Genomic DNA, 13,261 nt, shown 5'->3' on the forward strand with positions numbered 1-13,261 from the left:
GCTCACTGCAAGCTCCCCCTGCCGGGTTCACGCCATTCTCCTGCTTCAGCCTCCCGAGTAGCTGGGACTACAGGCGCCCGCCACCACGCCTGGCTAATTGTTTTTTTTTTTTGTTTTTGTTTTGCTATTTTTAGTAGAGGCGGGGTTTCACCGTGTTAGCCAGGATGGTCTCCATCTCCAGACCTCATGATCCGCCCGCCTAGGCCTCCCAAAGTGCTGAGATTACAGGCGTGAGCCACCGCGCCCGGCCTTGCTTTCGTTTCTGATTGGACATCTTCCTAATTTGGTCCCACCCCCTGCTTACCTACTGGTTCTTTATGCCCATGCATTGCCTGCAGTCTTGCTCCGCTATTGCTCTGCTGGCTCTTGCCTCAAACCGGTGGTAGGAGGACCCAGGCGGGTACCGGTTGGGGAAATGGGAGGGTTTCCCTCGGGGTCTGGGCCCAGAGCTCAGGAAGTTTCCTTTGCCTACCCACAGCTGAAGGAGGACTGGCAGTTTGTGGCCATGGTAGTGGACCGCCTCTTCCTGTGGACTTTCATCATCTTCACCAGCGTTGGAACCCTAGTCATTTTCCTGGACGCCACATACCACTTGCCCCCTCCAGATCCCTTTCCTTGAAGACTGGAGGGTCGAGACCCAGGCCCTCTACCAGTTGAAGTGAGAGTTTGGTGATACTGTCATGCCATATCCTTCTCTGCCTCTTAACTCCTTCACTAGGAATCCGGGCCTCTTATTTCGTTTCTGGGGACTGCACTGGACTGAGGGCTGGGTAGGCAGGTGTCTTGGACCCACCTGAAATGCACTATCATCTGATTTACTCTTTGGGATCTTGAAGAAGCTCTTTTGGGTATCAACACCTAGGTTGCCAGTGAAATAGAACAAAGAACAGGAACTAGATTGTAAGCCTTATGAGGTCAAGAAATGTGTCTTGCTCACTGTAACATCCCCAGTGCCATGCACAGGTCCTGACCTATAGTAAATGCTTAACATTTGTTGAATAGGGGAAATAAATTTCTGGAAGTAAATACAGCAATTAATAATGTTTATAAGCTGGGCATGGTCGCTCAGGCCAGTAATCCCAGTGACTTGGGAGGCTGAGGTGGGAGGATTACTTGAACCCCACAGTTGGAGACCAGCCTGGGCAACATAGTGAGACTCTGTCTCTAAAAAAATAAAAATAGAAATAAAGTAGCTTATTGTTTGCATGTTGGGTCTTGTGGTCATTTTCTTTTTAACTTTCTGTAATTTATTATGTTTTGTAATGTGTACTATCTTTAGGATAAAAAAAAAGTTATTTCTACAAGCATGCATTGGTAATGAGAAAAAGAAGCATTTTAAAGACCTTCATTCAAGTTCCAGCCTTGGTGCTCACACAAGCCACTAGACTGCTCTGTACTTGTTTCCACATCTGTAAAATGAAACTAATGATAGCATATGCCCTATAGGACTATCTGGGGATCACATGAGAAGATGGGAAAAAAGCACTACGTGGTGTGTATCAGAGGTTGCAACGGTGTGTTTTTTGTTTGGCCTGCAGAGTCTTAAATTTGCACTAGTTCACTGATTTTATTTTTTATTTTTGAGACAGAGTCTCGCTCTGTTGCCCAGGCTGAGTGCAGTGGTGCGATCTCGGCTCACCCCAACCTCCGCCTCCCGGGTTCAAGCGATTCTCCTGCCTCAGCCTCCCGTGTACCTGGGACTACAGGCGCCCGCCACCTCACCCGGCTAGTTTTTTTTTTTTTGTATTTTTAGTAGAGATGGGGTTTCACTATGTTGGCCAGGCTGGTCTCGAACTCCTGACCTCGTGATCTGCCCGCCTCGGCCTCCCAAAATGCTGGGATTACAAGCGTGAGCCACCACGCCCAGCCACTAGTTCACCGCCATTTATTCATTTATTTATTTATATATTGGAGATAGGAGTTTCGTTCGTTGCCCAGGCTGGAGTGCAATGGCACGACCTCTGCTCACTGCAACCTCCGCCCCCGCCTGGGTTTAAGCAATTCTCCTGCCTCAGCCTCCCAAGTAGCTGGGATTACAGGCATGCGCCACCACACCCAGCTAATTTTGTATTTTTAGCAGACACAGGGTTTCTCTATGTTGGTCAGGCTGGTCTAGAACTCTGAACCTCAGGTGATCCGCCTGCCTCAGCCTCCCAAAGTGCTGGGATTACAGGCGTGAGCCACCACGCCCGGCAGCTTTTAAAATGTGGCTATTTCATGAGAAATTTGACTTCCTGTCTTCTCTTGAAAATAATTTTATGAAAAAAAAAAAACTATAGAAACAGGATCTCACTATGTTGCCCAGGCTGGTCTTGAACTTCTGTGCTCAAGTGATCCACCTGCCTCGGCCTCCCAAAATGCTGGGATTACAGGTGTGAGCCATCACACCCAGGCCCAAAAATAATTTAAAAAACTATAGTAAGCCAGGCACGGTGGCTCACTCCTGTAATCCCAGCATTTTAGGAGGCTGAGGCGGGCAGATCACAAAGTCAGGAGTTCGAGACCAGCCTGACCAACATACCGAAACCTCGTCTCTACTAAAAATACAAAAATCAGCTGGACTTGGTGGCATGCACCTGTAATCCCAGCTACTCAGGAGCCTGAGGCAGGAGAATCGCTTGAACCCGGGAGGTGGAGGTTGCAGTGAACCGAGATTGTGCCACTGCACTCCAGCCTGGCCAACAGAGCAAGACTCTGTCTCAAAAAAAAAATAAATAAATAAATATAGTAACACCAGGCCTGATTCCCCTGTTGGCAACAACTTGGCTAGAGCTTAGTGGCTGCCCACTCTGTCTGGTCAAGTTATTCATACCACGGTTCCTCAAAGCCCCTATACGCCTGACCCACGTCACTTAGTTTACCTGCCCATTCTTCCATAACACTAGAAAAGATATAGGGGGCAAGGAGTTGAAGCGGGGAAGCTACAAGTGGAAAAAGAAAGGTTGTGTCTCTTATGGGCGTCACACATTTTGTGCCTCAGTTTTCTTTCAATTTGGAAGGAAGGTTAGACCTGGTTTAAGTCAGGGCCATTTTGGACATAGAGATCTTGCGCTCAGCAGGTTGTACGAACTAGACTGTTAACATTTCTGGCTGGAGGTTGGGCCAAAGTCAGCTTGAGCTAACAGTCAACAAGCCCTCACTCAACTATTCAATTGCTGGAAGTTGTTGTCCAAAGAGAGAGCATTGGGCCACAACTCGGAGGGATCCCTGTGGGACAAAGTTAGCATGTTCCTTTTCCCCAGACCCACCAGCCACGCAAGTAATTGCACCTGGCATCCCACTGTGGAGCACAGTTCATTTGTCTTGTTGGTTTATTGGCCTACAGAGTTGGACACACACACAAATGCAGAGATAAATATTGGTCAGTTTCTCTAAATCTGGGTCCTCACTACGTAGAGAGCTAGAGTCTGTAGAATTCTAAATCTTGCGTGCTGTGGCACAGAACCAGTGGCCTTCCCACTCTGCCACCACCCTTCTTCCCAGGGAACATGGGGAAAGAGGGCACGAACTAACAAGACTTGATCATTTTCAAAAGACAAAACTGCAAAATCCCAAGTTTCCAACATCTGAAACTCACAATATTCAAATTCCCCAGTTCAAATACATATATTTTAATCTCCACGTCGCCACAATCTCGTTTGTTGCCCAGAACCACCACATTCTGGAAGCTATTTTCCTTAATCATATTTAAAAAAAAATAAATGTCTACAATCTCAATTCTCCCAAAAAAATGTCCATGGTTTTGGAATTTTGACCTATTCTGAAGTTCCAATTCTCCGGTCCATCCTCAACCCTTCCATTTTCCCATGCCTGTTTGCCTCAGAGGAGTACGGGTTAAGGATATAGGGGCACTGTCATAACCTCTGCCCTTGCCTCCAGGCCTTCCTCAGTCTCTCTTGTGGTTCCGCTGTATAGATAGATAGATATATAATTTGTGTGTAGATATATATATGTATTCTTTATTATGTATTTTTTTGCAGTTTTTCTAAAGTGCCAGAAACAAGATTTGTGGGAATTTTTAGTGATTTTTTTTTTTTTTTTTTTTGCATTTTTTCCCCATTTGAAACTTCCCCCCCTTAAAAATTGGAACTTGGTACATTCAGTAGGAAATTCATCACTCAGGCTGTGGCCAAGACCAAGAAAAGTGCAAAGAGACAGAGGAGGAATGAAGGAGTGACTCCTCTGTGGTTAACATTCAGGGAGCCTGTCTAAAACCTCCCCCTTTGTATATGCTGGGAGGGTATGAGGGGTAGGAGGATGGTCCTGGCCCTCCCTAAACTCACCTCCCTCCAAAAGCCATGATCTTGCCCTTGGCAGTGATTGCTGCTAGGGCAGCCATCTTGGCCCCAAAAACAGTAGCTGGGGAAAAGGCTGCCATTTTGATGACAACAACTTTTCCTTTTAAAACTGCACTCCTCTAATTCCCATTTGTCAAATTTGCTCCCCCAAACTGGCTCTCCCCTTGTGAGCTATTTTCTGGGGGGAGGTGGGTGGGATGGGAAACGTTTATCCAATCACAGAGCAGGGAGGCCCAGTTTTCAAAGAGAATTAGGAGCAAACATTTCTTCATCTCCCCCACTGGAAGGAAATACAGGGACCCCTGACCAGGGTTAACTAGTGCAAATTAGGGATTAGGGACTATTTAAAGTCCCTGTACCCCATCCCTAGGCTGGGATCTTTGGGTGAGGGGAACTGAGTCAAAGATGGGGTGTAAGGTGCTATTTTGAAGGGAAAGCTGGTGGGGGTACCCCAAAGCCCACCAGAAGAGTAGAATGGTTCCCCCAAAACCATCTGGAGTGACTGGTGAGGGGAGTGACACTGGGGAGATGGGAATACAGGTAAGGATGGAAGGTCATGTGCAAATCCTGGGCTTACCCACCCATCCCACCCCTATCATTTTTCTGGCTATTTGGTCTAGTCTGGGAGAAACCATCAGGAAAAAAAACAGGAGAAAGTAGATTCCCTTCTCCATCCCATTTGGAGTTCTTCCCTCCTGGCCCCCAAATCTGGTTTAGCCCAGAATAGGCCATATGTAGAGGCAGAAAGAGGTGTGATCTGCTCACCTCTTTTGCCTTGGAAGAATCTGGAGCTCACTGGATTTGGGGGTCAAGATAGGGCCAATACTTCCCTGCCCTGGACTGGGAAAGTGCTCAGCCACAGAACAGAGGGGCAGCCCTCCCCAACACCTCCTTGACCTGGCTTGCGAGAGGCCATCTCCGAAGTCCAGGAATATGGGGAGGAACATGGAAGATCCAAAGGCATGGAAACCAAGGAAGGCGTCTTGATGCAAGGGAAACAGGGACGTAGAGACCCACGCTTGGGAAGGATGGAACCCAAAGCCATACTCCCAGGCGGGTGGGGTCAGGTATCACAATGGTCTGGTCCAGGCCCTGGGCCACAATGAATGGAATGTGCTAGGAAGCATCTGGGAAGGGCTTAGAGAAAGCTTCAGAACAAGGGGGGTCATCAGGAGAGAGAGATGGTTTCCCCCTAGGTTTATGAATCAGGGGAGCAGGTTAGACATTCAGAGCTGGTGGGGGCCGTGAGTAGAGATTCAGGTTAAGTATATTGCTCAGTTGCCCCAAGGGCTGGAGAAGGGATGGAAGCTGGCCCTGCCCCGCATGGAGGCCATTCCCTGGAGGAAGATTGAGAGGGGAACCTCGAAAGATCCCTTCCCAGGAGATGGGAAAACTACAATCTCACACAAAGCAGCCTGACCCCTGAGCTCCAGGGGCCCCCAAGTCCCTGCACAAGAGTGTGGAGGGGCTCCCAAGGGGCAGGGAGGCCAGGGTGCTGGTAGTGGTGGGGGGTTCAGGGAGGGTGGCATCTGGTGAAAGGGGGATTGAGCCCCAAGGTTCACCCCACATCACCCTTCTGGGTTCTCTCAACCCCAGCCCTTTCCCCTTCTCCCTTAGGGGGAATTGGTGGAGGAAGAGGTGGGGGAGGTGGTGTTGGCGGGGTAGGGGGTGCTGCTTGAGGATTCACTGCGTAGCCAAAGACCCCTGGTAGGAAGGGAAGGGCCCCCCCACCCTTCTCATCAGGTAGGACCATGTTGAGAGCAACTGGGAGAGCGGCCAAGTTACTGAAGTTGTAAGGGTAGGCGGCGAGGAGCTGGGGGCCGTAGACGAGCGGGTAGGGCTCAGGGTAGAAAGTGACTTTGGCAGCCCCTATCCCCTCCATCCGGTCCCCCTCACCAGCTCCCACTGGCCCTTCACTCCCAGATTTTCCCCTGCCACCACCAGGTTCCCGGCCGCCCCCAATCAGGGCCAGTGGAAATTCCTGCACAGGTGGGTATGCATAGCTGCCCCCCCCTGCCACCACTGGGGGTTCCTCACCCCCTGAGATGACAGGGTCCTGGAGTGAGGCGGTCTCGGAAGCTTCCTCAGCAGCAGTGCTCCCGCCGCCTGCCTCACCGCTGGATGAGGAGACTTGCATCTCTTGGGGGGCTTCCTCCTTGACATCCCCGGGCCGGGTGCCAGCACTGCCCTTGGAATAGGCAATGACAGGAGTTGGGGTGCCCCCGGGCCGCTCAGCAGCATGCCTCTGCCCGTGACGGCTCAGGGCAGCTGCAGTCTTGCACACCTTGGCGCACTGGGGGCAGGTAAAGCGGGTGGAGGGCCTCCGTCCGGCCCGGGAGCTGTGGGAACCCCCACCATGGGCCTCTTGGTGCTTTCGCAACTTTCTCAGGGTGGCAAAGGTCTGGGCACAGTCCCCACAGCGGTGCCTCCGCTCTGTGCGGGCACGTCCCGCTGGGCTCTCGGCTGCTGGGGTTTCCTCCCAGCTCCTCCGTTCCAGCTTCTGCCTCCAGCGTGGTGGCCGGCGGCCTCGGGGCGGCCCACTGCCCCCCACACTGGCACCTCCAGCAGCTCCAGCCTTGCGTTTAGGCTTGTAGGAGTAGTAGGGCCTCCAGAGCTGGTCCTCCCCACCAGCCTTTGATTCCTCCTCATCCTCCTCCTCCTCTTCTTCCTCCTCCTCATCATCATCCTCACTCTCCTCCATCTCCTCTCCGCTCAGCTCCCCAGGACGCAGGTCAGTCTCTGAGATGCGGCGCTTGACAATGGCCTCCTCCCCGATTCGTACAGTGATCTGACACAGTGGAGGTGGAGCCTGCAGCTGAGAGGGGCCCCGGCCAGCCCCTGCGGGAGCACCCCCACCTCCACCAATCCCACCCACTGGCTTGGCTGTGTAAGTCAGAGTCCTTCCGGCCCGTGGATTCCGGCCCTTGGCCTCCTCCGTGGTGGTGGCCGTGGCTGGCCCTGCAGCGGTGGCTGGGCTGGCTGCTGTGGCTGGGCTGGTGGGTGTGGCTGCAGGCTCAGGGGGAGGAGGTGGGTATTCTCGTTTCTTGGGTGGCCTCGGGGGAGCAGTGTAAGTGATAACCGAGGCAGCTTGGGACCCTCCTGTGCTGGCCGTCCCACTCCCCCCTCCACCACTGCTACTGCCCCCATGGACAATGACAGAGGGGGCTGGGTGGGCAAAAGTGATGACAGAGGGTGGAGGGCCAGGCTCTGGGGCAGGTGGGGGCCCAGGCGGCGGGCTGGCTGGCATTGCCACAGAGGCCGGTGTGTTGAGGCTTGGAGAAAGGGGGGCCTCTGGGGCTCCCTGGCTGTAGGTCTTGTAGGGCCGCTTGGCTGCCCGCATGGGGAGCAGGCGGTAGAGCTTGAGTGTATTGAGCTTGGGCTTGTAGCCTCCATTGGGTGTCTTCTCACTGGCCAGGAGGCCTGGGCTAATGCCGTGGAAGGCTCGCTGGTGGGTCTTCAGGTTATAATAAGTGACAAAGGTCTCCCAACAGAAGATGCACTGGTACCTGGGTCAGCATAGCAGGGAATAGGGCAGGAACACAGCCACTTGAGTCAAGGGCCCTGAAGTCTCCCAGGTCCTCCTGCACCCTGCACTCAAACCTGTGACTCCCGCAGCCTCGCGCTGCCTCCCTCACCCAGCCAGCCTCAGTGCGGGGCGCCCATCTGAGCTCAGTGCCCCCACCGGCTGTGAGACTCTAGGCCTCGGCTGTTCCACTTGGGACCCAGCCTAACTCACAGAGCCTTCTTCTCAAGCCCGGATGACAGAATGGGGAACGACTTACGAATAGGGACGCCGCGTGGAAACACAAGGCCCTGCTCAGAATAGTGTAATGATTCCTGGACATGCCTGTGCCGCCGCAGTCCCTTCCGGTGAAGGGAGCTTTCTCTTTCCCTCTAGCCCTTCCCCAGAGCAGCAAGCCAGGACATGTCACAAAGAGACTTAATAAACCTCAGCTGATGAACCCTGGAGACGAGGCTGCAGTGAGCCAAGATTGCTCCACTGCACTCTCGCCTGGGTGACAGAGCAAGACTCCGTCTCAAAAAAACAAAAGAACAAAAAAAACCTCAGCTGAAGGAACTGGGGCTGGAGGGAGGCAGACAGGTGAGTGGTGGTGAGCAGGGGCCTCAGGATGGCTTTTTTTTTTTTCTTTTCAAATTATTTGTAGAGGCTGGGTGCAGTGGCTCATCCCTGTACTCCCAGCACTTTGGGAGGCCGAGGTGGGCGGATCACCTGAGGTCAGGAGTTCGAGAACAGCCTGGCCAACATGGTGAAACCTTGTCTCTACTAAAAATACAAAAATTAGCTGGGCATGGTGGTGCGCACCTGTAATCCCAGATACTCACGAAGCTGAGGCAGGAGAATCACTTGAACCCAGGAGGCAAAGGTTGCAGTGAGCTGAGATTAAACCACTGCACTCCAGCCTGGGGGACAGAGCGAGACTCAGTCTTAAAAAAAAAAAAAAAAAAAAAAAAAAAAAGCCAGGTGTGGTGGCTCACGCCTGTATCCCAGAACTTTGGGAGGCCAAGGCAGGCAGATCACGAGGTCAGGAGTTCAAGACCATGCTGACCAACATGGTAAAACCCCGACTCTACTAAAAATATAATTAAAAAAAATTAGCTGGGCATGGTGACACATGCCTGTAATCCCAGCTACTCAGGAGGCTGAGGCAGAATTGCTTAAACTGGGACCTGGGAGGCGGAGGTGGCAGTGAGCCGACATCGCACCACTGCACTCCAGCCTGGGCTACAGAGGAAGACTCTGTCTCAAAAAAAAAAAAAAGAAAGAAAAAGAAAAGAAAAAAAATTGTAGAGATGGGGTCTCTATGTTGTCCAGGCTCGTCTCAAACTCCTGACCTCAATCGATCCTCCCACCTCAGCCCCACAAAGTGCTGGGATTACTGCAGCTAGCCTAGTCTCAGGATAACTTTCTAGGCCCCAAGCCCCACCCATTGCTGCCCTTGTCCCTGTGATCTCTGAGTGCTGGCCTCCAGCCGCTCCCCCTGCCAGCCTGGACCACTCACCTGCGCTCCCCCGTGTGCCACACCTCATGCTTCGTGCGGTACTCCGCCAGGGCGAACACTTTCTCGCAATAGCGGCAGGGGTACTTCCTCCGCCACGAGTGTACATTGCTGTGTCTCTTCAGACTGGACAGGGTCACATAGGAACGCTCACAAGCTGCGCACACATACAGCACGTGGCCGCCCACCACCTTCACCACGTGCTCGGGGCCTCCTCGGAAGCCCGCCGGTGGAGGCAGGGCTGAGGCGTCCACCCCTGCAGGACCACCAGGGCCAGCGCCCCCGGCTCCCAGCCCTGTAGACCCCCGAGTGCTGGCCCCTCGTCGGCACTGGGCCTCATGGGTCTGCAGCCGTTTGGGATGGATGAAGCTTTTTCCACATTGGGGGCAGGGGAGGGGCCGCCGGGGTAGGGAGCACTGCAAGTCAGGGGCCTGGGCCTCAGCCCTGTCACCCTCCCACTCCCCAGCTGGCCTGGGCCGGGGCCCGAAGCTGTCCTCTTCAGGCTGTGAGGTGGCCATGGGGGCTGGGGTAGGAGGTACCCAGGCATCACCTCCCTCTCCCAGGCCCTGAAGGCGGGAGATGCCCAGACGGCGCCCCAAAGCTCCAATCTCTGCTACAGCTGCCCCGTCCCCTCCACCACCAGGCAGTGCGAGCCGGGCGCTATAGATGAAGTTGAGGACATCAGAAAACGCAGCTGCTGGGACCCCTGGCAACTCCAGGACCCGGGGCGGGGAAGAAGCAGGGGGAGAGGCTGGAGGGGGAGAGGAAGAGGAAGAGGAGGAAGAAGAGGAAGCAGAGGAGGAGGAAGAGGAAGAAGACGAGGAAGAGGAGGAGGAGGAAGAGGCAGCTGTGGTGGTGGCAGGGTTGGGTGCGGAGCCCCCTGTAGCTGGTGGGAGGGGCAGTGGGGCCGAAGTGAGCAGGGCCTCTCTGAAGAAGGGACTCGAAGCAGCCAGGACGCTGCGGTGAGCAGGGAACTTGGTGTCTCCGGCTATGAGGGTGACGTCACAGAAGAGGCCACGGAGCCGCTGTTCATTGAGCTGGCGCAGGACGGCGGGGGCATGAGACGGGTCCGTCACCTCTGCAGGGGGGGGCATGGTGCCAGCCTAGACAGTGGGAGAGGAGGCCAGGTAGAGTCTCGGAGGCTGGGCAGAGGGCAGAGGCTTCTCAGGTCAGGCAAAGAGAGGGTCAGGAGCTGCTGGTCAGAAGCCAGTGGAAGGCTGAATCACTTCAGGCCACAGAAGCCAGGGCTTGGCCCTTAGCCACCTAAGTCTGGCCAGCATCCAAGACCAGTATGTCTAACTCACTTCTGTGGCTGGAAGAGGCCAGAGATACCTCAGGTCATGGTGAAGGTCAAGGGGTCATGATCTCTGAAGTCATAGACTAGAGAGGTAAGCGAGGGAAACCTCTCTCACGGGAAGGAGGAGGAAGCGCCACAACTCCTGATGGCCATTTCACAGAACTCCCCAGCCTAGACAAAATGGCCGCCCCCGCTGGCCTGCTGCCTTGGGTCTACTTTTCCCTCACTGTAGACCTCTGGGTACCTTCTTACCTGAGAGCACAGCCAACATGGAGTGGGGCGGGGGGTGGCTCAGCGAGTCCCTTCTGCTGGGCCTCTTCCTTCTGTGGAGAAACAGAAACCATGTCAGGGGAACCTAGAGGAGGAGCAGGAGAGGGTCCTCAGGGAGGGAAGTGGGAGGAAAAGCCCCCAGGAAGTGGGGAGGGGTGCAGGACTGTGGCCAGAGAGGACATCCGGGTGAGCCCGGACCCCTCCCCGGAGCCTCTGCCAGGCTATTTGTTTACCTGCATCCGGTCAAACCTGGGAGGCCACGCAGGTTATTACAGAGCCTTGTTCTGCAGGCCCAGAGAAGTACAGTGACAAGATAATTTGCATATTCCCAATTCACCTCCAAACAATATAGTAGCACAGGTCCAGCCCATAGTTCAGGGAAGCCTGTCACAGCACTCTCAAGTCCCTTTGGCCCCATCTCCAGGGCTCAGAGGAAGTCAAAGATTTGCATGTTGTCATTTATCACGATGGTCTCATTTACATATCAAAATAATTTGTGAGTTTTTAAAAATGGGACCTAAGCTGGTAGATATTCAAATGAGGAGAGGACCTCCTCATATCCTCCCAGCCCCATAAATCTCAGAGGGGGTTTCTGGCCCAGCTGCCAGGCAACCATTGAAGCCCACTGACCCCTACACAACTGCCAGCTCGCTCCAGTCTCTGGAGGGCACTGGAAACGTCACAGGACCAGGAGGCCTGGTCCCACACCTCACTCAGAGACCTGATGCCCTAGGGATTTGGGCTGAAAAAGCAGCATAATCAAGGCCGGGCGCGGTGGCTCATGCCTGTAATCCCAGCACTTTGGGAGGCGGAGGTGAGCAGATCACGAGTTCAGGAGATCGAGACCATCCTGGCTAACACGATGAAACCCCTGGCTAACACGGTGAAACCCCATCTCCACTAAAAATACAAAAAATTAGCCGGGCGTGGTGGTGCGTGCCTGTAATCCCAGCTGCTTGGGAGGCTGAGGCAGGAGAATTGCTTGAACCTGGGAAGTGGAGGTTGCAGTGAGACGAGGTCACGCCACTGCACTCCAGCCTGGGCAACAAGAGCAAAACTCCGTCTCAAAAAAAAAAAAAAAAAAAAAGTACTGCACGGCCACTTTCCCCTGCAGGCACCATCAGGGCCTTGAGGACTCTTTTCAGTTGAAGGTTTGAGTTTGAAAGCCAGACTTATCCAAAGTCACACAGCGTTGATAATGACAGGTGGCACCTATTTAGAGATCCAGGCCTGCAGAATTGACAGCAGAGCTCTCCAGACCCTCTCCTCTGCCCTCCACAAAGCCTGGGAGCCGTCACCCATCTTTGAGGGTGTCCTTCCATATGCCATGGGCCACACGTGTCTTCAGAGGCGTTCAGCATCAGGAGTTCCTCATACAATTCCCATTCTCTGAAAAATGTTCTTTCCCATTTATCACTCATACTATCTGGACTCAAAGGCCTTTTCTCCACATATACCCCATTTCGCATTCCCCAAAATATTTTCCTGACACTTCTCCTGGATGGGAAGAAGGAAGATGGTAAACAGGGATGATATTCCAAAGTTTTAACAACCCTGTCTGCCAGGGACAGATCAGGTTCTAGGTCAAGTGTTACCCTGTCAATTGGTGAATTTCAGATAGGTCAGGCATCCTGAGGAAGGGGCCTCACTGCATTCGTGGGCTAGTGCTCAGGCCTGCCACTCACTTCCATGATAACCACTGGTGCACTGGGACCCCAAGAGTCAGTGTTTTATTTGAATTACCGCATTTGTTCCTTATCACTACCCTGAAAGGTAGCAGTTAGCTTTCCCGCTTTTTAAATTTTTATTTATTTATTTATTTTGAGATGGAATCTCGCTCTGCACCCAGGCTGGAGTGCAGTGGCACAATCTCAGCTCACTGCAATCTCTGCCTCCCGGGTTCAAGCGATTCTCCGGCCTCAGCCTCCTGAGTAGCTGGGATTACAGGCACTCACCACCATGCCTGGCTAATTTTTCGTATTTTTAGTAGAGACAGGGTTTCACCCTGTTAGCCAGGGTAATCTCGATCTCCTGATCTTGTGACCCGCTCGCCTAGGCCTCCCAAAGTGTTGGGATTACGGGCATGAGCCACCACACCCGGCCACTATCCCTCCTTAAGGCCAGACACTGTGGCTCACACCTGTAATCCCAACGCTTTGGGAGGCCGAGGTGGGTGGATCATCTGAGGTCAGGAGTTCCAGACCAGCCTGGCCAATGTGGAGAAACCCCATCTTTACTAGAAATTAAAAAAAAAAATTGGCCGGGTGCGGTGGCTCAAGCCTGTAATCCCAGCACTTTGAGAGGCCGAGACGGGCGGATCACGAGGTCAGGAGATCGAGACCATCCTGGCTAACACGGTGAAACCCCGTCTCTACTAA

General features: G+C 53.5%; 2 protein-coding genes across 2 annotated transcripts in view; one reads left to right on the forward strand and one right to left on the reverse strand.

Annotated features, from left to right (window-relative positions):
* CHRNB1 (cholinergic receptor, nicotinic, beta 1 (muscle)) overlaps positions 1-8,571 on the forward strand; it is a 19,791-nt gene extending 11,220 nt beyond the window's left edge. Inside the window, exons 10-11 of the mRNA XM_011958521.1 lie at positions 479-931; positions 8,467-8,571. Coding sequence (XP_011813911.1) covers positions 479-619 — 141 coding nt within the window. The 3' untranslated portion in view covers positions 620-931; positions 8,467-8,571. The remainder of the gene's footprint in view (positions 1-478; positions 932-8,466) is intronic.
* Positions 3,282-13,261, reverse strand: part of ZBTB4 (zinc finger and BTB domain containing 4) — a 24,710-nt gene continuing 14,730 nt past the window's right edge. Inside the window, exons 2-4 of the mRNA XM_011958520.1 lie at positions 10,866-10,936; positions 9,320-10,419; positions 3,282-7,804 (exon numbers count right to left, since the gene is read on the reverse strand). Of these exons, the coding sequence (XP_011813910.1) occupies positions 5,857-7,804; positions 9,320-10,410 (3,039 nt within the window). The 5' untranslated portion in view covers positions 10,411-10,419; positions 10,866-10,936 and the 3' untranslated portion in view covers positions 3,282-5,856. The remainder of the gene's footprint in view (positions 7,805-9,319; positions 10,420-10,865; positions 10,937-13,261) is intronic.

This window comes from Colobus angolensis, unplaced genomic scaffold, assembly GCF_000951035.1.
Source record: "Colobus angolensis palliatus isolate OR3802 unplaced genomic scaffold, Cang.pa_1.0 Scaffold47, whole genome shotgun sequence".
NCBI classification, from domain to species: domain Eukaryota; kingdom Metazoa; phylum Chordata; class Mammalia; order Primates; family Cercopithecidae; genus Colobus; species Colobus angolensis.